Source organism: Hydra viridissima, unplaced genomic scaffold (assembly GCF_058129835.1).
Source record: "Hydra viridissima isolate aposymbiotic clone 2 unplaced genomic scaffold, HvirCarnegie_v1 scaffold_4, whole genome shotgun sequence".
Lineage (NCBI taxonomy): Eukaryota > Metazoa > Cnidaria > Hydrozoa > Anthoathecata > Hydridae > Hydra > Hydra viridissima.
The window spans coordinates 3,545,151-3,567,730 of record NW_028324303.1 but is presented as its reverse complement, the minus strand read 5'-3'; the positions used below and the strand labels follow the sequence as shown (position 1 = coordinate 3,567,730).

At 30.3% G+C, this 22,580-nt stretch overlaps 3 protein-coding genes across 4 annotated transcripts; all 3 read right to left on the bottom strand.

The window, feature by feature from the left end:
* Positions 1-9,469: 9,469 nt before the first annotated feature.
* LOC145182890 (retinol dehydrogenase 13-like) lies at positions 9,470-11,126 on the bottom strand. Its single transcript, XM_080058165.2, has 2 exons — positions 10,988-11,126; positions 9,470-10,506 (listed from the first exon to the last, which is right to left on the bottom strand). The coding sequence occupies exons 1-2, from the start codon at positions 11,013-11,015 to the stop codon at positions 9,500-9,502; spliced, it is 1,035 nt and encodes a 344-aa protein (XP_079914291.2). The 5' UTR covers positions 11,016-11,126; the 3' UTR covers positions 9,470-9,499.
* LOC149889444 (GSK3-beta interaction protein-like) lies at positions 11,005-11,364 on the bottom strand. Its single transcript, XM_090083711.1, has one exon. It carries the CDS (start codon positions 11,362-11,364, stop codon positions 11,005-11,007), a length of 360 nt encoding a protein of 119 aa, XP_089939837.1.
* A 313-nt stretch (positions 11,365-11,677) lies between these two features.
* Positions 11,678-22,507, bottom strand: LOC145182888 (ATP-binding cassette sub-family B member 10, mitochondrial-like). 2 transcript variants are annotated; one of them, XM_090083707.1, is made up of 12 exons: positions 21,998-22,507; positions 21,714-21,923; positions 21,407-21,609; positions 20,975-21,256; positions 20,734-20,869; positions 20,248-20,343; positions 16,919-17,062; positions 16,686-16,831; positions 15,979-16,153; positions 12,421-12,464; positions 12,284-12,318; positions 11,678-12,148 (listed from the first exon to the last, which is right to left on the bottom strand). In XM_090083707.1, exons 1-12 carry the CDS (start codon positions 22,275-22,277, stop codon positions 11,920-11,922), a joined length of 1,980 nt encoding a protein of 659 aa, XP_089939833.1. In that variant the 5' UTR covers positions 22,278-22,507; the 3' UTR covers positions 11,678-11,919. The 2 variants fall into 2 exon arrangements, 1 of the variants encoding a protein (XP_089939833.1); XR_016451393.1 differs by lacking the exons at positions 11,678-12,148; positions 12,284-12,318; positions 12,421-12,464; positions 15,979-16,153; positions 16,686-16,831 and having other exon boundaries at positions 20,734-20,943; positions 21,051-21,256.
* Between the last annotated feature and the right edge of the window lie 73 nt (positions 22,508-22,580).

Genomic DNA, 22,580 nt, shown 5'->3' with positions numbered 1-22,580 from the left:
ATTTAATAAATCTATGGACTAACTTGAATAGAACTAATTTGATAAACGATTCGAACAAAATTCGGTCATAAAAGTTTATTAAAAAATGTAAGGAATTCTAAGTTTCTTCTTTTTCTAGCAAAAAAAGACTTTTCAAAAGCCTTTTACTTTATATTTCAAGTTTCATTTCTGATTTGAAGACTCTTTCTATTGCTTTTGTGAACAAAAAGATGATGCGATTAACGCTTTAAAAAAATTTTAAATATTGCTCTAATGCAATATGAAATCTCGTGTCATTGTATCTAGTTGTGCATATATTTTTGTTTAAATAAATTTTAACACAAAAATAAGTGTTAAGTAGCAGATTTTTTTAAATCACATTTGAGAATAAGCACTTCGAAGTAATAAATAGTCAGGCATCAGGCAAAATATCTTGGAGAGTGAAAAACAAAAAAGTAGTAATAAACATACTTTGTTAATCAAAACCTTTAAAAAAAAAAACATTCGCCTTAGAATATACCATTTCCCAAAATAAAGCTTTTCTTAGCTCCCTTCGTGACAAAGCCAATAATAATAGGTAAATAGCACGAATTTCATAAAATTTACAATGATTAGAGGTTTTTACCAAATTTTTGATTTTTCTAATTATGAATTCTGCACATGAATTCATGGCCTGTTATTCTTATTTTTTTCCGTTGGGAATTGAATTTCTTATATTCGTTTATTTTTTGTAAAAAAAAGCACGAGCGATTGCGTAGCTTGATTGTTAAGAACGATAAAACAATAAAACCAAAAATCTGTTATCTAAGTTTTCTTTCTTTACTAATATTTATTAGTAATCAAAAATTAAAACATTTTTGAAAAGTATTTTCTCATAATAACGAGTCTATCCGTTGAGGAAAACTCTGAAAAACCAAAAATTTATTTTTATTCTTCATTGATTCTAATCAATGAATTCTAATCTTCCAAATGATTAATAATAATATCGTTAATATACAACAGTATATTGAGATTATTATCTTCAAATGTAGTTATTATCCTCAAATGTTGCACCGTATTAAATAGTCTGGCGAAACTACTTCGATTCGAGATTAAATTCGAAAAAAATGATTCGAATCGTTTTAATTAGCAATATATTAAAAAAAAAACAACTAAGTTTTGCAGTTTTTTAAGTACATCGCTAAAAAGTTCAAAATATATATTTACTACAAATTCTCAGCGGTGAAGTGCCAGTTGTAACGCGGAAGGTGATCCGAATATTGAAATTAATGATCCGAACATTGAAATTAATGATCCGAATATTGAAATTAAGTGCCGATTAACCACGGTAACACGCCGATTAGTAATACAAAGTGTAAAAACCTATTTGCTTTTTTAATAACCGGTGCTTGGTTTTTGGATTTTTAACGAATAATGAATAAATTATAAACATCTATATGAGTCTAATATATTTAGACTCTACAAAGTTACCAATGATCCAGAAAAAAAATTGCGACACCTGCATACTTTACATTTCGATCAAGTACTTTTCAATTTTCTTCATTCATTGTAATAACTTTAAACTTTCTACATTTTTAATGACTACATGTTAAAAAGAAAGTGTATTACTTATTTCACTCCAATTTACAAATGTCTTTTAAAGTTTTAGAAAAAATGGAACTTTATCTCGTCTCGGAATTACTACTCGGAACAAGATCATACAAAATTACAACGAGAATAAATTATTAAGCATGCAGCTGCTACAAAATAAGTGGTCAAAAACACCAATGATTGCTAGGAAAAAAAAACAGCTTCTACATTGATCACGAATTTTATTCGACGTCCAATTAATGGAACTATTAAAAAAATAATCACTACGCTAAATTTTTTTATTTCCACCTGTCACTTTATTTCATCTTCATAGGTTTTAGAATGATGCTGCTTATCAGTTGTAAACCTCGAACCAGTAAATCCTCAGTCATAAAGTTATTTCCACTGCGGACTTCATGTACTGAATGTGTTTGAAAGGTTAAAAAAACTAAAAATATTTTATTTCGTTGGGCAGGGGGTATTTTATTTCGTAGGGCAGGGAGTATTTACACTTTTTTGAGTTTAGTTTTAGCAAGATAAAAGAATTTTTATTAAGTTTTTTTACTGTTATAAGCTTCTTACTGATAACAACAGTTCGTTGCTTATTTATCCCATATTTAATCGCTAATTATTCCCGTAGAAAAGAACTTTTTTTTTATGAATCAAAATTTCAAATGCAATATCTCAAATTAGAAAATATTTTGATTTTTTGAAAAAATATTAAGCTCAAGAGGCCTTATACTTAAAACGAGTTTTTAATTCTAAGTTGTGCAATTTAAATAGCGATACTAATTAAAGAATGCAAACAAAAAAAAACTACAAAAGTACTAAAAAGTTCTTTAATTAAAAATGTAACACAAAGAGATTAGGCGTCTAACTATCAAGTTTTCTCCCCTTTTGGTTTATGTTCAAATTAATTTCTTAAATCACTAAAACACTATTATTCCAACTATAATGCGTACGATCATTTATAATTAATTATATATAGAAGTTAATTAATTATTACGATTAACTAACCGCTTATTTAATAGAAAAATTAAAAAAACGTTTCGCAATTTTCTAATACTTAATTGACTATAATAACCTCTTTTAACAAGCGATTTATAAGTCTTTATTTTAAAATATAGTTGAAAATGTATTTTTTATTTCATAGATTAGCCCTTTATTTCATAGATTAGCCTTTTATCAATTCCAAGTTAGAAACTTTAAAAAAAAAACAGCTAAGAAGCCATTTTAAATAACACTTAGCAAAATTGAAATATCTACTCTCACCCCTCGTGTGTGTAAGATTTTTTTGGTTTTTATTATTTATAAGGGGCTTCTAAACAGTAAATCATTAACAGAAGTTGCACACACGAGGGGTAGAAATAGGGGCGAAAGCAAACACCATGGGGGGTATACCTCTTTAAGTCTCCACGAAAATGGTTAGTATTAAGAAAAGCAAACCAATTGCAAGTCATAAAAAGTTCACTCGAGAATCGAAGTCAAGTTGAGAATCGAAATCGAGTCAAGAATCAAAGCAGCAACTATGTCTGAGTTGAGTCTAACTACTAGAGAGATAGGTGAAGCCATTGGTGTTAAACAATCATGTATAGCTTGTCTTTTAAAATGTTATAGATTCATGGTCGGTTTGCGAGCGGAAGAAAACTGGTAGACCAAAGAAATTTTCAGGCCGCGTAATTCAAAATTTAATCTATAATATGAAAAAAAAAAAAAAAAAAAAAAAAAAAAATAGACAAGCATCATCAAGTAATCTAGCAGAAAGTATTTTAGTTGAAGAAACTCCCTCTTTAGTCTGCTTCTAATGCGTACAAAGCATTGTTCAATAAAAGTTATAACTAGTGTGCCGCAATTGAAAAACCTAGACTTAGTTATTACTGTAACTCATCATCTCAACTACGTTTCTCAAGTATTGTTCATAAATTGGTCGATTATAAGCATCAGAGTCTCGGAATTCTCGGATGTACGATATATCGATGATACTTCGAAGTTGGTATCGGAAAAATCAGTCCTTCCGAGACCAATGCCAATTCTGTATCGGTATCGGTATTGTAGAACAGGTATTTCAAAAAATGACCGATCCAGTTGATTGTATGCCAAATCGCATCGACGAATGTATTTTCTAAATTAATTTTCGGCTTTTTTGAATTTTAAGTGAAAAAGAAGAAGAAAAATTTTCTGATGTTGAACTTAATAACATTGCTGTAGTATGTAGAACTTACATTGAAAACAAGTATTTATTGTAGTGTTGTTATCAACTTCGACTATATCGAATAAAGTTCGACTAGTCGAAAGTAGAAATTAGTCGACTTTGCAAAATTGAATAGTCAATGTAATCGACTATGGGTTTCTTATTAATCAACTAAAAGTCGATTTAGTCGGGTAATCATCACAACATCCTTTTTTCTATTTTTCGCTTGATTTAACTTTAATAATCTTTAAATATTGTAACGATGCTGAACAATTAGTAAAGAGATCTTTAAAAGAAGTTTATCTTGTAAAGATAAATTATTTATAAAAATTGAACCATGCATAAGAACATCATTCATAGCGGTTTTTTTTAATTCAACCAAATACCTGAACATTGAACCTAATTTGCTGTATCACAGAAACTTTACTCTTCGCTTACTGTATGTAGTAGCACTTCATTTATGTTTCCTTTTTCTCATTATTGTAACCAGTTGATGCTTTTTAAAACAAAATGTTAAGTAATGTGTTATGGTATTCAGTTAAGGATGCAAAAATGTTTTATAAATCTGCCACCCCGAAAAAAGTTTAGCCCCACCTGCCCCCACCTGTTTACGCCACTGTTTTTAATTAATTAAATTTTTTGTTAATTTTTTGCTTTAATTTTTTTTAAAAAATGATATAAAATGTCCATCTGTGTTTTTTTCTTTATTTTGTGGTTATAATTTTGGTTTTAATTTGTTTGTTTATTTGACTTTTTTTTTCATCTAATAGATTAGATGAATTAAAATCGAACAAATAAAATGCTCTTGATATAACAGCAGCACGTGTTATTATAACAGTACTACCTACCACCTAGTTTTTTTATTTACTCTCTTAAAGTTCTATTTGTTATATAGCATCTAAAAAATAAATTGACAAGTAACATCAAAGTATATGATTATAACAAAATTTTTTATTCAAATACTTCGACTAAATCGACTTTTAGTCGACTTAGTCGATTTTAAAAATGTATTAGTCGATTTTTGTCGACTTTGAAAAATACGTTAATCGATTTAGTCGACAGCCGAATAGTTTCATTGTCGTAACAACGCTAATTTGTTGAGTTTTGTCACACGCGTTAGTTTTTCTCAACAGGAACAACATTTGAAGAGCATACGTATTAAAGATATGCATTTTGAAAATAACCATTAATGTACTATTTTTTGCTTTACATTTATATTTCCTGTCTTCTAGAAAGTACTAAAGTAAAATTGTAGTCGGCTTGGTAACATACACAAGGGTATCAACAACAAACAAGAATATTAACAACCAAGGGTATCAACAAACAATGAAAACTAAAATTCCAACTCTAAAATGAGTAGCAATTTATATGTCAATATTCAAAGAGACTATTAATATAAATTTAAAAATCAATAATCAAAGAAGCTATAAATATCGGATAGTATTACTTGAAACGAAAAGACCGAAGTAAATTAATAAATCAATTCTGAAACTATTGCTATTATGGAATGTAATCAAGATGATGATTGCTGATACAAACAAACGTTAACACTGGGAAAAAGAATGGAGCTGTTGTCCAATTACAACAAATAATCTTAGAGCAGAGTGTTACCAATTTAAAATAACGAAATTGTATAAATTGACTAGTTGTCAGCATCACATCTTGGATAGGGTTCTCAGTTTGGTCATGTTAGAACTTGTTAGTAACACGTCTCCAAACATTGATTATCCGTTTGTCTCAATAGGTGAATAACTATGAGGAAATGAAAGCTTAAGAATGAAACAGAAGAAATTGAGAAATTTCAGAGACATGAAAAATTTGCATCATTTAACATGGGTGTCTGAGGGGAAAAGGACATTTTTTAAGTTGCTTTCAGAAAGTTCCTAAAAAGCAATAGTGTTGGAATTCAAGAGTCATTCTCGATATCCATGCATTCATTATTGCGACTATTCCATGCATTCATTATGGCAACTACAGGGAAGACTTAGGAGAAGGTATGATTCATTTGATGACTGGGCAGAGAATTGGTTTGTTTATGAGTTGTTAAATGATACTTCAAAAACTTGTCAGAAATATGAAAACCTTAAAAAAAACGGATTGCGCTCGTTGGAGAACATGCCAAGAAGTAATCAATAGATAGAAAGCATAGTTAAAGTGATGGAAGAACTCTATGCTGCCTGCGAAAATAAACAAACTGCAACTTTGATTTGAACTTATTCAAATTTTTATATTTTTTATAATGGCCATAACATTAAGAGATGAAACTTTTCTAGTGACTTTAAAAATATATAACTTGATGTTTAGTTTTAAAAATGTCCCCCGTGACCACTTTTTTAAAAAACAAACTTCCTTAGTTTTTACGTATCACTTAACTCAGTATTGTTGTTTGTTTAGGGCGTTGTTTGTTTTTTTAAACTAGTTGTTTTAGGCAGGTAGACTTATTTGGGTTCTTTAGAGAAATCTGTTTTTAGAAGGTACAAAGTTATTGCGAATTAATTACCTCATGGGCCAAGTTAAATTTTCCAGCCATAACAGAAAAATCAGTTTCAAGGAAAGTTGAAAATATGGTGAATAAATACCATAAACAACAAAAGAAACAGAAAATCAGTATCAACAATTACGATGAAAGATTATTTGATATTACATATGAAAAAGGTTTATGGCTGAGCACTGAAGAAAAAGTTTTAGAAATTGCAAATAAGTATGGAAATTCCAAGAAAGTAATGGAAAGGTAGGATATGTTACATCAAAAATTGTTCAAAATCATCCATCTAAATGTGTTAAAGATAAAGAAATTGTTGTCAGCAGAACTCAGCATCAAATAGAAACCTCTATTTGATGCTGAGTTCTGCTGACAACAAAACTCAGCATCAAATAGAGGTTTCTGTGACTCTAGAAAAACTGAAACAGAGAGTGATGATGATAATCATCAACTAGCATTATCTGTAGACCTAAAAAAAAAAAAGAAAAAACTTCAACTGCTTCAGCTGTTTCTTTAGTGAAGCATGTTAAGCTAAGTACACACCGGAGTAAAAAAGTATTTCATCAATTATCAGAAGAAGGTATTCATATTACAACTCCAACAAAGGCAAATATTTACAAAGCAGTAATGAAAGAAGCTGATAGAATAAAAGAAGAATTAAAGAAAACTATTTAAAAAAATCTTTATGGGTAATACATTTTGATGACAAGAATTTTTAACAGAAAGAAGTGCAAGTTGTAGTTTTAAAAAACAGTTATCAGGAAATAAAATTGGCAACCTTGGTTTTAGAGGATGGCAAAGCCACAATGATTGTTTCAGCATTGATTAATTTATTAAATGTATTTGATATATGGGAAGTAATAAAAGTGGTTATTTGTGACGCACCAAACGCAAATACTGGAGCAAAAAGTGGTCTTATTGTATATTTGAAAAATGAGTTTATAGCTTGGATATTAGAGGTTCCACAATATACTGGTTGCCAACATGTGGTATATTTGTTATTGAAGCATCTCATGGATAAAATTTTTGGAGGCAGAACATTTGTCACCCAATGTCAATTATTTTTTTGTTGATGAACTGATAATAAAAATGACTTCGTAAAAAATTTGGTAAAACGTCAATGGCGAGATGACATGAAGTTTTTGTGTGACCTGGAGCATCATTACAGATATTAAGAGAAAAAAGATTTTTCAAAAATTAATTTTAAGGCTCTTCCAAATATAAGTAATGCAAGGTGTAATTCCAGAGGAATTCTAGCATTACTGGCATTTATTTTATTGCTAGAACATCAGCAGCAACTGCAACCAGTATGTAACTTAATTATCAGTGAATGGATGAGTATCTGATTTTCTAGCCACTATTATGATAGAAGAAACTATGAAGTTAATCAGTATGTATAAGCAGTTAACCAGTATGTATAAGCAGTTAACCAGTATGTATAAGCAGTTAACCAGTATGTATAAGCAGTTAACCAGTATGTATAAGCAGTTAACCAGTATGTATAAGCAGTTAACCAGTATGTATAAGCAGTTAACCAGTATGTATAAGCAGTTAACCAGTATGTATAAGCAGTTAACCAGTATGTATAAGCAGTTAACCAGTATGTATAAGCAGTTAACCAGTATGTATAAGCAGTTAACCAGTATGTATAAGCAGTTAACCAGTATGTATAAGCAGTATGCAAAAGTAAAAAAATCCTTTTTAAGCCATTGGTGTTATCAAGAAGCTATCATAAACACTGCAAGATGCAACATTTGTGCAGAACGCACAGTAAAGACAGTGCACGAAATAATGGTTTATTCAAAAACTGAAAAAACAATCGATAAAAAAAATTTATGTTTACTTTATTAAGTTTAAGTTATGCTGGTACTAATTTTGTAAGCATTTAGAGTTTTTAGAATTACAAAACTTTACATTAATACTATAATCATAAAAATTGCTTTTTTGCTTTATGGGGGAATTTTTTATTCAAAAAAAAAGTTTAATAGGGGAACCCGGGGTAAGACGGGATACTTAAGCAAAACAGTCAGATTTGGACATGAAGACACCTATATATTTCCCCCTATTTTACTGATCATGAAGCCATATGTATATCCTGTATGATTCCGTAGTAAACATAGTAATATATCATCCACCATGATGGCTAGCTTCAATATGGCAAAGGTCCTGAAAATCCCATCTTGCCCCAGGTATAGGGGTAAGATGGGATACCCATCCCATCTTACCCCAATCACCAGGGCACGATGGAGTGACACAGAAATCCCATGAGTAAAAATGATGCTAAATTACATTAAATTAATAAAAGTGAAAAAAATTGAAATGAGTGCCAAATTTAATCTCTATTGGCATATAAAAGTATGCTACGTATAGGCATATTGCTATAACCTATTGCCCAGAAGGCAGAAAGTATTTATTTATTTAGCATATGCAAAAGAAAAAAGCACAGAAAGTGAATTTCAGAAAGTGGTAAACTATGTAAATATGCAATGCAAGGGGCAAGATGGGATACACTTATACCATCTTGCCCCAAAGGCCTTATACCATCTTGCCCCAACTGGTGTGATGATAAGTTAGCAATGTTTTCAGTAACAAATGCCGTGTAAGCTCGATTAATTTGTCACAAATTCAGTCATATAAGTCAGCATTAAAGTAACGAGTTGCAGGTTCAGCGAAAACTTACTTCTTTATATTTTATATATTTTTATCAGTTTCATCGCATTTTACATCAAACATCTAAAAATTAAACTTTTTCTAATATTTTTTCAATGTGTTTAAAACTTTCATTCTCGTTGTTGTCAAAACATTACGTGATCAAAATTTCAGTCTGGTACCTTGCCTTTTCCAAAACATGCAGCTGATGTAGCGCAAATTCATAATCCCGTCTTGCCCCAGTATCCTGTCTTAACCCGGGTTCCCCTAAATAAGATATCTTTTATTTTCGGTTTTATTGGGTGAACCATGGCTACACAAGATTTAAAATAAGTTATCACCCTAATGTACATCTATTAGAACTTTTGCGAGTTCTTCTTTTTTTTTTGTATTATAATATAAGCATATTACACAATTAATATGCATTTACATAAATACAAAATCAATTTTTTGTTTTTGGGGTGACATTTTCTAATAAAATGTCTATAACTTAAATATTTAATTAACTTTTGCTTTAAAAAAACAACTTTTGGTAATTTTTTAGGCAAAAGTTCATCGAATTAAGAAGGTAGGTTTAAAAAAAAAAAACAGACAAAATATGTAGAAACAACTTTTTAGTTAGTAACTGCTTACAAAAGAATGTGCTCAGAAATCAAATCTCGCTCTATGCTGCTTAAACCCAACATTTCTAAACTCTTTTTCCAAAGTGTTTCAGATAAACTCTCATCAAAAACTATAGGCCATGGGACCCTCTTTTCACATTCAGAATAAAATTCACCTGATTCTTTTACTTCTTTTGAACAAGCACAGAAAATGATAGTTTGAGCTCCGGCACACGGTTCTTTAAACACCAGCCAAGTTAAGGGTCTGCATAGCACTTGATAAAAAAAACTTCCCATAAACCACGTGTCTCTTCCGATATTTGAAAATACGATACCTGGATCAACACAAGATACGTAAACGTTGTCAAATTTAATGTTTTTAGCTAAGCGTAGAGAAGTTACTAAGCTAGCTAACTTACTATCGGCATAAGCTTGTATAGAACTATATTTCCGTGTTGTGAAATTCAGATCTTCGACGTGTATTCGGCCAAAAATATACATAAGAGAAGAAACAGATATTATGCGAGACTGTGTCTTGCTCGCTCTTAGCATCGGAAGTAATAACAATGTTAGAAAGAAATGCCCAAGATAATTCACTGCAAAGTTAAGCTCGATGCCTTCTTTTGAAAGAGAATGAGGTATAAATATAATACCAGCGTTATTAACGAGTATGTTTAAATATCCGAACTTCTTTTTAAATGACGCAACGAAAAATCTAATGGATGCAAGCGATGACAAATCCAACGGCATGTATTCAACATCAGCGTTTTTGATCGCCAGTTTAATGCTGCGCTCAGCATTTAGCCCACGTACTTCATCCCTACATGCAAGTATTACTCTAGCACCACGTTTACTAAGTTCTAAAGCTGTTTCAAATCCAAGGCCGCAATTCGCACCAGTAATTACTACTACTTTTCCCTTAAGAGATTCTGAACCGTAATAAAATGTACCAGAAGAAGCGTTTTTGACAAGACATATTGTTAAAATAGCAATTGTGAGCCAGCATAAAATACTTTCTATATCATCCATTGCATCTACAGAAAAAAAAACTTTGATCAAAGTAAAGTTCGGATTTATGACAGGATATTAAAAGAGATAAATAATAATAAAAACTATATCTAAATTATGAAATGAGGTTTTTCTATCACGTTTCTTTTGAGAGAACGATATCTAGTTAGGATACTCTAGCATTCTATTCTTAAAAAAAAAAACAAAAAAAACACGTGCATGTAAATTCGAGATAAAACGCCACATAAATTTATAGCTGGATTAGAACATAACTCTTAGTACATGAATATTCTAGAGTATGTAGTAAATCCTAGATAAAATATTGCAGTATGTAAAAAATCTGAATTAAGTTAAAATAATGTAACACTAAAACCAAAAGTCATTTATCATATTCAGGCAACAAAGAAAATGATATTTATTCAATTTTAAAAGTTCTTTGAAACAAAACTTTTGTGTATATTTCAAGATTCGTAAAAAATTCTTTTTACCTACTCAATATGAAATTACCTTCGGCAGAGAAATGCCTAATCAACATCCTTTTCTTTTAGTTCTCTTAAAGCGTTCAATTTTTCATTCAGCGCGTTCCCAAAAATAGTAACATAACTTTTGCTTATACTTTGTAACAGAGAATATATAGTTTCGTATAAATTTGGATACATTGCAGAACCGTTGTCGTCTCTATCGAAACCATGACCGACAACTTGAAAACCTTGAGGGGTTAATCGGACTGTAAATGCATCATCGTCCTTTGTTTCGATATTTAAGTAGACGACAAGATTAGATTGAGGTAGAACGGAGGAAATTAAAATACTCTTCACAGCAAAACTGATTTCGTTGATGAGGAACTTAGCATCCTCCTGCAGGTTCATAAATTGAACTTCCATGATGAGCGAATTGTAAGAATAATAAATAAGAAGAAACAGTTTTCTTTTGAATAAACGCACCAATTATAACGTTCGGATTAATAGTTAAAGGCTAACCTCTTATAGCCAATATAATCCCCTCCTGCATTGAAACTCTTCAAGAGATGTATAGTAATGTCGTTATAAATATCTTGACTAAAAATGAAAAGACATTAAATATGATTTGCCTAATTTCAATTAGTTTCAATTCAATTAGCGATCTAGTGACAAAATTTACAAAGGGTTAAAAGTATCAAAAACAACATGAAATAAAACATTATAAAAAACAAAAAACTTTTGTCAAAAAAGTTACGTTAAGATTAGGACGTCTTTATAAACTTTAGAAAAATATCAAAACCTTAAGTATAGGAAAAGTCATGAGTTTTTTTTTCAATAAAATTATGTCCTTGTTAAAAGCAATCATTTTCAACAACGTAAACAACGATTAGAAGGAATAACCTTGTCGTATTTTTACGGAATATTCTATCATTGTCCAGACAATAAAATGCAAAAAATCTTTATAAGTAATCTTCCGCATCACCCAGCAAAAGACTGCCGTTCTACTAGTTGTCGAAATAAACCATCTTTTTTTTCTAGCAAGGCTTGATATGTCCCTATTTCTGTGATTCTACCGTGTTGTAGAACAGCAATTTTATTGGCTGACTTAATAGTAGATAGACGATGAGCAACTATAAGCGTTGTTCGACCAATCATTAGTTTTTGCAGAGCATCTTGAACTAAATATTCACTTTCTGCATCCAGTGAGCTATATTGAAATTATATTTAACTTAAACGTGATCATAAAAACAACTATCTTGCCAACAACAAAAAAAGAAGAGAAAAAAATACATATAATCTAAAAAATCGAAAACTTATTAAAAAAAAGTCATGAAAAAAATACCTGGTAGCTTCATCAAGAAGAAGTATCTTAGGATTCTATAAAAAAAAACGAACATTTTTATGTCTGTTAAAGATTTATTCGTAAATCAGAGGAATTTTTTGGATTGTCAAAAAATTAAAGTACCAAAAAATCACTACCTTTAAGATAGCTCGCGCAATTGTAATACGCTGTCTTTGTCCGCCTAAATTAAACATACACAGTTTTAAAAAAATTAAACATACACAGTCTAAAAAAAAACTCCGCCTTAAGTTTTACGGAGTACCACCGTTGAGTAACACGTTGGAGTAACGGAAAACAAGATAAAACGTACGCAAGAAACGTTCTTACGATTCTAAACTTTCTTAAACCATTTTTTAACGAATTACTTTGTTAAAGTGGCAAAGTGTAACAATTCAAAGAAAATTTATTTTAAACCAATCCATAAGATAGACGCCAAAGTAAAATAATACCAGATTTATACATCTGCACGACTATGTCATCAACGTTAACGACGCCAATTATTTTAAATTAGGGATGAATCAAGTAATTAGAATAAGACGTAAAGTATTCTTAATTTTATAATTAATTTTAATTGGTTAAAAGAAAATCCTTGTGTTTTATCAAAAAATAAAATAGAATCAAATCTAATTACACACACAGACACACACACATACAAGTATTTGAACTCTGTTTCATAAATTTGCCAAACAAGGAATGTAAACAAAGTAAAACTTTTTTTACTCTATATTCCTTATTTGGCAATTTTTAAAACGTTATCTTTTAGTTTAAACTTAAACATATTTATTATGCAGGTCGCCATGTGCAGGATAAGTTTCAACCGAATTCACACAGATGGTACCTGTGTGAATTCAGTTGAAACTTATCCTGCTTCACGAGTTGCAGTTGTTTCAATATCACCAAATACTGTATTCTTCTCTTAGTTCTGGAAATATCAACTCTCAAGCTTTGCCTGGTATGTATTAAAACCCAATGAAATTTTTTTATCCAAAATTGGCATTGCACTGCTTTATATTAACTATTTTTTCCATACATTTGATTGAGTTAAAAATCAACGTGCTGATTTATTTTTTTGTTTAGTTTTTTAACATCTTTTCTGTTCTATATGCAACTAAAACCTAATAAAATTTTTTACTGAAAATATTCAGTATCATAGAGATTTCTTGTAATCCTAGCAAAAGAAAAAGTACTAGGTCGCCAAAAAAGGAAGGTAGAATCTCAGAATGAGGACTTGACAGTTATTTTTCCTTGTCCACAACTTCCTCAACTGGATGTTGATGACCATATATCACATAAATTCATAACAGATTCGAATGGAGGTCACCTTCACATAATCACAGAAGTCATCTTCACAGAGAATGTGCTTTTTTTAAACCTACAGTGAAACTGTATTGGCTTTCATGTTGAGAGCTTTTACTATCAAAGGCTGTAATCATTGAAACCACTTACAAATGATAATTATTTATATAGCAAGTAACTTATCATGTATGTAAATAACTGTAATTGATGCATAAAAAAAAAAAAAAAATTAAAATATTTGTAATATGTTATTATTACTACTGCTTTTTATGATACTCAACGTTAGTAGCACGAGATTTGATTAATCATCTTTTAGGTGTTGGAAATCTTGAAGAAGTGGAAGTGTTTGGCCCACTTTCCTCAAACAGATGAAATAAAGACTTGTTTTCCACATTCTACTTCAGTCATGGGTTGCACTAAAACTGCTTTTTATATCTGCAGTGCTAAAGAAATATTCAAATCTTATTACAATTTCTGAATTCCTGCTATTACATTTCAAATATGAATTCATAGATACACTATGACAAATTTTTCATTGTATACTGTTGCAACTCATATCTAATTCATAAATATTAAATGAAAGTATGATGTCATATTCATTACACAAACATTAATTTGGATTTAAAAGGTTGGTGAACACAATCTGAGCAAAGTGGTAACGCCAGTGTTAATTTTTTAGCTTGAGTTTTCAATGAAATAATCTTGACTATGCAGCTAATCTGTTAAAAAGTTATTCCTTCAATTGTTGAACTACTTTTCAGATATGCCTTCTGTACAGTTAATCTAAGGAACCAACTTATCACTAAAAAATACTAAATGGAAACAATAATTCATAAAAAAACAGCTGAAAAGCTCACAAATATGACATAACTTCCAAAACCCAGAGGCTATAAAAAACAAAAATTGGGAATAAACTTTGAAATTATTCAATCTTTACATAATAACTGTTACTAATTTATATAATTGTTGCCACTACCTGTAATTGTAGATTAAAATTATAATCTCTGAAATGTTTGATGAACACAAAAACAAGAAAATGAATAACATAGACAACATAACATACATACGGTTTTGTGTACATTTCTACTTTTCTTAGAATATGCAGAAAAAGTGGATTCTCCATACCCTATGCTCTTTGTGCAAGTGCAAGAGGGTAAAAGTATTTTATTGGTAAAATTTGCATTGGAGAAAAAGGTACTCAATGCTGGTCTCCTCAAGGGGTTTGATTGACTCTGTAAATTACATTGAATTTTTTAATATTGAACATGAACCTTTGTACAACTTATTTTGGCAGGTTATTCAAGACTTTTATGGTTTGCAGCATGGCAAACTGCCAAAAACTGTTGTGGAGTTTTGTGCTACACTGTATAATTATATCATGTAAAGTTTCTATGGCAACTTATTGATGTGGCTACATTTGTCAGTTATTTTAACAATATCGCAATACATCTTTAGATTTAATCTCTTTATTTATCAACATGCAGTGTAATTTAATTATCTAATGGGTGTACTTGATAAAATTTTTGGTCTTTTTTAATAGTTTGTTTTTCTAGTATTTTAAAGTGATAGTTTAAAATGATAAATTAACCAATCATAATTTTGTCTAAAAACTTTTGATCGGTATAGTTTATTAGATGAATTGATTTCATCTGTGGCTATGATCAGAGGATCAAAAAAGATGCATTTATGATTCTCCTGTGATTTAGTATATGTTGCTTAGATATGGCATTTTAATTGTATATCGCATGTATTTTAGTAGTGTGTGTTATTGATGAACTCACTTTATTAGTGCATTGATATAATATATCTATCATTGATAGTAATTGTTCAAATAAATGTAATTAAAAATAGTAGCTTTAAATTTTGGGTTTATTTTCATTTCATTAACATGTTTCTATGAGGAACATTACAAAATAAATGAACATTTTAACTAATACAAAGTAATTTGTTAATTTAATAAAGTATTTGTTACAACTACATAATAATTTATTATGTTTATGCAATGTGATTCACTCTGTTACTTTTAAGTCTGTTAGTTTTTAAATATGAATGAATTGCTCCACTATTTAGTCCATTGAATTCAATAGAGTATTTTTTTAAATGTATCAAATATTTTCTTTTTAACAAACATCAAACCCAAAGAAAAACTTAAATAACAAGATGAAGAATAAATTACAGTTAATTTGAAAAAACATTTTATGAGAATTTTTTAAAAAAAAGCTAATTTGCTAAAAAATTACATTTTAAAAATCTGAAACTTGTAAAAACATCTTTTGAAATATTTGTAAAATAAAAGGAATCATAACAACAGTTTGCCACTTGTTTTGCCTTTTAAATTCAATTTTACCAACAAAAAAGTAATTTTAATCTAATTTACAATATTTGACATATAAACTAACCTGATAACATTTGCCCTTTCTCTCCAACTATTGTATTGAAACCATCTGGAAAGCTCATGATAAAATTATAGGCATTAGCTTGTTTAGCGGCAGCAACAATTTCTTCAAATTTTGTATCTTGTTTTAAACCATATGAAATATTATCAGCAATTGTTGTGGAGAAAAGTACAGGTTCCTAAAAATCGTACTTGTCACCTCACTTTATGTAATACAAATGAACTTAAATACAACATTTTGCTAAAAAGGATGGTATAAAACATTTGGCTATCATTTAATTTAATTCTTATGCTTTTTTAATAGTTATTAAGATACCTTTGGTAACATAAATTGATTTGGTTTACACTTTTAGTGACAAACCAAACAGATCTTTAATGAGATTTTTTATGATCATTATAAAACAGATTCATCAATGACATTAAATATGATTATTTAAGTTATCATTTTCCACTCCAGCTTTTTAATTGCAGTTATGGTCCAATTATTATTATTGTATTGGCAGAGAGTAACAAGTTTCACTGAAGGTTTAAAAAAAGTTTGGTTATGTAAGAGTTTGGTTATGTAAGAGATAATAACTACCTTAGTTAAAAACAGCAATTACAAGCTTTTTCTTTAATTTAATTGAAATTAATTTTCTGCACAGTAAAATCAAAAATTATGTTTAAAATTGATCATGTGAACAAAACTACCATCAAAAAAAGATACTTTACCTGACTTACTGTACCAATAAATTCTCTTAAAGTGTATGGCTCAAGGTCTTTTATGTTAACACCACCTATCATTATACTGCCACTATCTATATCATAGAATCGGAGCAATAAAGATCCAACTGTACTTTTGCCACTGCCACTTTCACCTAAAACCAGTCACAAGTGAAAGATACAGACTAATTTGATGCTATACTAATGTCTTCAAAGAAATATCTTTTTAATTAAATTTTTACCTACAATAGCCACAGATGAACCTGACTCAGCAACAAGATGGAAATTTGACAACACTTGAAGGTCTTTTCTTGATGGATAATTAAAGCACACATCATTAAACAAGATTGAATGGTCATTAATAACAGTAGATATGTTTAACCCACCTAATATAATAAAACATTTATACTTTTTTTGCTTCTTTTATAAAATATACAGTCACTAAAAACATTTTTCAACCACCTGTGAAGTTTTCATTTTTTCTCATTTTTTAATTATTTGTTAAACTCTGAATGTTTTTTGTTATTTGTTAAACTCTGAATGTTCAAAATAAAATTTTATTATGGCAATTTTTTTCATAAATTAATATTTTTGTCATAATGCAATAGTAGCATTTATTTATTCTAGAATTACACAAGTAATACAATAAAAACATAAAAAAATTAATATTTTTTCTAGATTTACATTTATGTTGTAGATTATTTTCTTAAAACAGCCCCTAAGTATAGTCCCTATCATATTTTCAGTATAAGAACCTTGGTAGCAAAGTTCAAAGATCAATATATCCTGGTGAAAGTGCTTGATCTTAACACTCTTGTATTGCTCTTTGAGCTGAACAGAGTAAGCAAGGTGGAGAGATGGATACTTTTTCCCATTATGAAGCAACATGGCTGTGAGGTTTTTACATGAGCTGTCAATAAAGGGCCACCACTCACTGGGGTTGAGAGTTCTAATTGCCTCAAACAGTCACATTGTGGCAAAAGCAAAGCTTATTTTGAAAAGTGAAAAAGCTTGAAAAATACTGGTGTAACCCTTGATATGTGAACACTTTCATCTAGCAATTCCACTGCTTGAGTCTCGACATTAAAAGCTTGCCATTTGACTATGTGAGACCAAGATCTCTAATCAAGTCAATGATGCCTTCTTAGTTGGGGTAGTATGGATTTCTCTGCTCAGTTACATCTCCAAAGTCTAAGGTGCACTTTTGCTTGCTCAATGTTTGGAGTCTACTATGCAGACAAAGCAATTGCTTGAGTGATCAGTTAATTCCCTCCATATTTGGGGGATTGCAAATCTCATACCTTTGTTTTCCCCTCTGTACCAACTGGTAAAAAAATCAGAATGAAAACATAATTATTAACATAAACTAAAAAGTACAGATACATTCCAGTCAGTGAAATGAGGTGCCCAAGGTTTGTCCTGATCCCCGATAGGCATGCCAAATTATGCTTTGTAGGCTAACATGAACTGAAGTGTTGGTTTCAGTTACCTGTGATTTTATACTTCCATGATTACTTTTAGACAGCTCGAGAACATTCTAGAAAGATCTGGAAGTTTCTTGAAAGTTTTAAACATTTCTTGAATGTTTTAAAGGTTTCTTGAAAGTTCTAGAATATTCTGGAAAATTCTTGGATCATCTAGACAATTTGAGTGGTTCAGGAATATTCTTGAAAAATATTCATAATTCAATATGAATCAAGAACTTTCTTAAAAGCACACAAATTTCAAAACATTGTTGTCCTGGTCACAGAAGCAAAGTTTTTGTGGAACAACAGCTATTTTGCATTTATTTTTGGCAAAAAGAGGTAGAAAAACACACTTTCAACGCAAGGACAAAAAAAAAAAATAAAAATCATCTTTGTTACATAGTGATATCATCAAATCTGATTTTGTTTTCCAACATGACAATTATCCCGAGTATCGGGTCTGCCAAATAACTTTTTTTTTTGAAAATGCTATAAAAAAAAACTACTGAATATTTTCTCAAATGTCTTTTTTTATTTGAAAGTACAACCCTTCCGGTTAATAATGGAAAATAATTTCATTCAAATGGCTGCCTCGGCTGGCCATGCAGTAGTCTACATGATCGGTCCAATTTTTAAGCACATTATCGATTGTGTGCAGCTGTATTTCACCAATGGCTTCACAAATATTGTCCTTTAAAGCGTCAATTGTCTCTGGCTTATCGGCGTAACACTTATCTTTGAGGGCACCCCACAAATAATAGTCCAACGGTGTCAAATCGCAGCTCCGAGGTGGCCAAACAACATCAGCTCTGTGGCTGATAATGCGATCTTCAAATTCAGGGCGCAAAACATCGAGTGTAGCTTCGGCTGTGTGGCACGTAGCGCTGTCCTGTTGAAACCAAATGTTGCCAATATCCTCCTCTTCAATTTTTGTGAACAAAAATTCCATCAGCATGGCCCGATAACGATCGCCATTGACTGTAACGGCCACTCCTTGCTCATTTTCGAAGAAAAATGGCCCAATTATGCCTCTGGACCAAAATCCGCACCAAACAGTGACTCGTTTTGGGTGCATCAGCTTTTCAATGTATGCATGCAGGTTTTCTGTGCCCCAAATGCGACAATTTTGCTTGTTTACATACCTGCCAAGATCAAAATGAGCTTCATCTGAAAAGATGATTTTTTTGGCAAAATCGGCATCTTCTGTAAGTCAATCGCAGGCCCACTTAGCGAAGCGAAAACGCATTGGATGGTCAGTTGGCTTCAACTCCTGAACCAATTGGACTTTGTATGGCGTCATACCAAGGTCTTTATGCAAAATTCGTCTCAATGATGTCTCCCAATTGTTCAATTGTTGAGAACAACTGTGAATTGATGTTGATGGCGCTTCACGCACACTTTCTGCCACAGCAGCAATATTCTTGGGTATACGCACTGTTTTTGGCTTTTCACGCTTTGGTTTATCGATGAGGATGCCAGTTTCTTTCACTTTTTTCACAAGATAACGAACATACGGAGCTGACGGTGCTTCTCTTCTTCCAAAATCCGTACGCAATTTTTGCACACATTCTGCAACATTACCATGATTTTCAAAGTAATGTTGCAATATTTCCCAGCGTTGTTCAAGCGTATACACAACCATATTGTTTCAGCGGAAGGATAAAACTAATTATCTGTCAAATCAGACATGAGCTAAGTGTTATCATTCACGAAATAAGCACTAGTTGAAAAAAAAAAGTTAGATGGCGGACCCGTTACATAAAGTGTGACTGCATGTGAAGTGTGAAGTTGTTTTTTTGAAAGCATAAATATTTTTGAATAGTAATTTATAAACTGTATTTGTTAACAGCTAGTCATATTATAAAGGATATTCAGAGTTTAATAAAAAATAAATTTAAAAAAAAAACTTAGATGGCTAGAAAAACTAAAAAAAAATGAAAATTTACAGATAGCTAAAAAAAATATTTAGTGATTGTGTAAATTAATACAATGTGGTGCAAGACCTGAAATTTTCTTAAATTCACATAGAAATTTTTTTATTATTAATTTTTTTAAAGTTAGAATAAGAATTTATGAATGAATAAATTCATGTAAATATTAATTACCTCTGAGAGGAATTTCAGGTTGTTTATCAATAAGTTCCCATATTCGAGAACTTGCACCAATTCCTCTCATTAATTCTGTGTAAAATGACCCCATTCCTAAAAAATAGGAACAAAGACTCTAGCATAATGTTTAAAAAAAATGCTCTGTTGTTACTACCAAGTAAGTATATTTACAGTATTAGCAACTTATATTAAAGTTTAACCACTATATAAAAAGAGTATCAAGATCAAAAATTATTTTTTAATCTTTTTTTCTTTTTAAAGGTTTTTTTAATAACCATCACCTATAACCAAAGCTACTATTATGCTACTATGTTACATTATGTTTTATGTTGCTTATTACATTATGAATATGAGAGATGTTTCAGAAGTATTTTTAGAAAAATATTGCTGGATTTTTGAGGAAATATTTTTAGAAAGTTTTAGAGTACTAAAAAATTATCAGAGTAAATTTATGTTAAATTGTAAAAATGTTTTAAATTTTACCAGCAATAGAGATCCCAACATAAACAGTGTAAATCAAAAAAGAAGTCAGATCACCAACAGTAATCTGTGATTCTACCATCATTGTTGCCCCATTGTATAACACAGCCAAAACCATCAAGTTCCCTGTGAAGGAATTCTAATAAAAATAGTTCATTTAAAAGATTTGTCTTATCTCTACGTAACTGACAATACCGCATCATGCTCTTTACTCTAAAAGAAATGGGAAAATTATCAAACATACAAAACCAAAGAAAACAGCTCTTGCAAGTGCTTCTTTTTGTGATAACTTATAAACATTATCTATTTCGGAATCATACTTCACAATTTCATTCTCTTCTTGTGCAAATGCTCTTACAGTTCTCATATTACTTAATCGTTCCTCAGCAATCTTGCTCGAATCTGCAAGCCTATCCTGGACTCTCTTAGTTATGCTCCGAACATACTTTCCATATATTACCGCAAATAAAACAACTGGCGGAACAACAAGTAAAGATACTCCTGCAAGCTTAGGACAAGTGTATACCTAGTTGACAATATTGTGTGTTAATTTTTAGCTTAAACATAAACAACATAAGATGAACATGAATATTTGTGATTTTAATGAACTAATATCAGAACTGCTGCAAACAGGTTCATTTAGAAAAGTTTTGTCATTGACCAAAATAACTTTTACCATTAATGAAATGCCTCCCACAGCTTGTGTAAGAGCTCTCAAACCATCAGATATATTATCTGTAACCGCCTTCCCAACAAGAACTGTATCATTTGATAATCGATTGGTAAGCTCACCTGCTGATGTTTGATCAAAAAAAGAAATCTCTTGCAAAATCACAGCATTGAATGTCTTCTTGCGAAGCTGCTGAATAATTCTCTGGCCTTTGTAAAATAAAAATAGAAATCAATAACTAGTGTGAATTACTTTTTAATCATTATAGCAAAATTGTGAATTACTTTAAAGCCATTATAGCAAATTTTCAAACCTGCAGTCTGAATCATATATAATCTTCCAATATTTGCCAGTGCACCAATAAAAAATACTGATGATAAAACATAACAAGTTGAACGCAAAGAACCCAACATTTCAGTATGGTTTTCAACTGTTGATGAATACATCAAATCAATTATCTTCCCCAAGAAGAAAGGAACAGACATGGATATAGTAGAAAATACAAGAAGAAGTACAACAGATCCTAAATTAAAAATTGCAACACATAAAATAGCTTATAAATTTTTTTTTTAATGAAAAAGCTGATAGTAACTATACCTCCAATAGGCCATCGTTCAGGATAAGCAAGTGTTAATAATCGCTTAACATCATCTTTTAGAGTTTTTTTCATTCCCGTTGACTTCCATCTTTTAACAAAAGAAAAACGCAGATTTCTTTGCAACAATAAACATTTTAAGCTAAACAACTGATTTGATATAATTTTGGTTTGATAGTTTCCAGACCTTGAGCTTGGGCAAAATGTTTGAAAAAGACATCTTGAACGAATAAAAAAGATGGATGGTGTTTTACATTTTCTATTTAGTAGAGTAAAGAGCATCTAGGTATAAAAAAGGTTCTACAAAAACAAAGTGAATGAATAAAAAGGTTTGAAAAATTTGTCCTAATTTGCAAATATGCATATTAAAAAAAAAACATTAAAATTCATAATAATACTATCAAACACAATCATAATGAAGTTTCATACACTTTTTCTTTTTATGCAGAATAAAAAAAAAAAGAATACTAATAACAAAACATTCATGAAATTGCATGTAAAAACAAATGTCAATTGACACATTTTTAGCAACACTATCTACATATCATACTCATTAAACAAAAATGTAAATGCTCTACACAAATT

Coding starts and splice junctions, on each gene's coding strand:
- LOC145182890 (XM_080058165.2), bottom strand. CDS start 11,015: ATGTTGATTAGGCATTTCTCTGCCGAAG. Junction 10,507..10,987: donor TAGGCATTTCTCTGCCGAAG/GTAATTTCATAT, acceptor TTTTTTCTGTAG/ATGCAATGGATGATATAGAA.
- LOC149889444 (XM_090083711.1), bottom strand. CDS start 11,364: ATGGAAGTTCAATTTATGAACCTGCAGGAGGATGCTAAGTTCCTCATC.
- LOC145182888 (XM_090083707.1), bottom strand. CDS start 22,277: ATGCTCTTTACTCTACTAAATAGAAAATGTAAAACACCATCCATCTTT. Junction 21,257..21,406: donor TGGGAGGCATTTCATTAATG/GTAAAAGTTATT, acceptor ATTGTCAACTAG/GTATACACTTGTCCTAAGCT. Junction 20,344..20,733: donor TGTTGGGATCTCTATTGCTG/GTAAAATTTAAA, acceptor CCTATTTTTTAG/GAATGGGGTCATTTTACACA.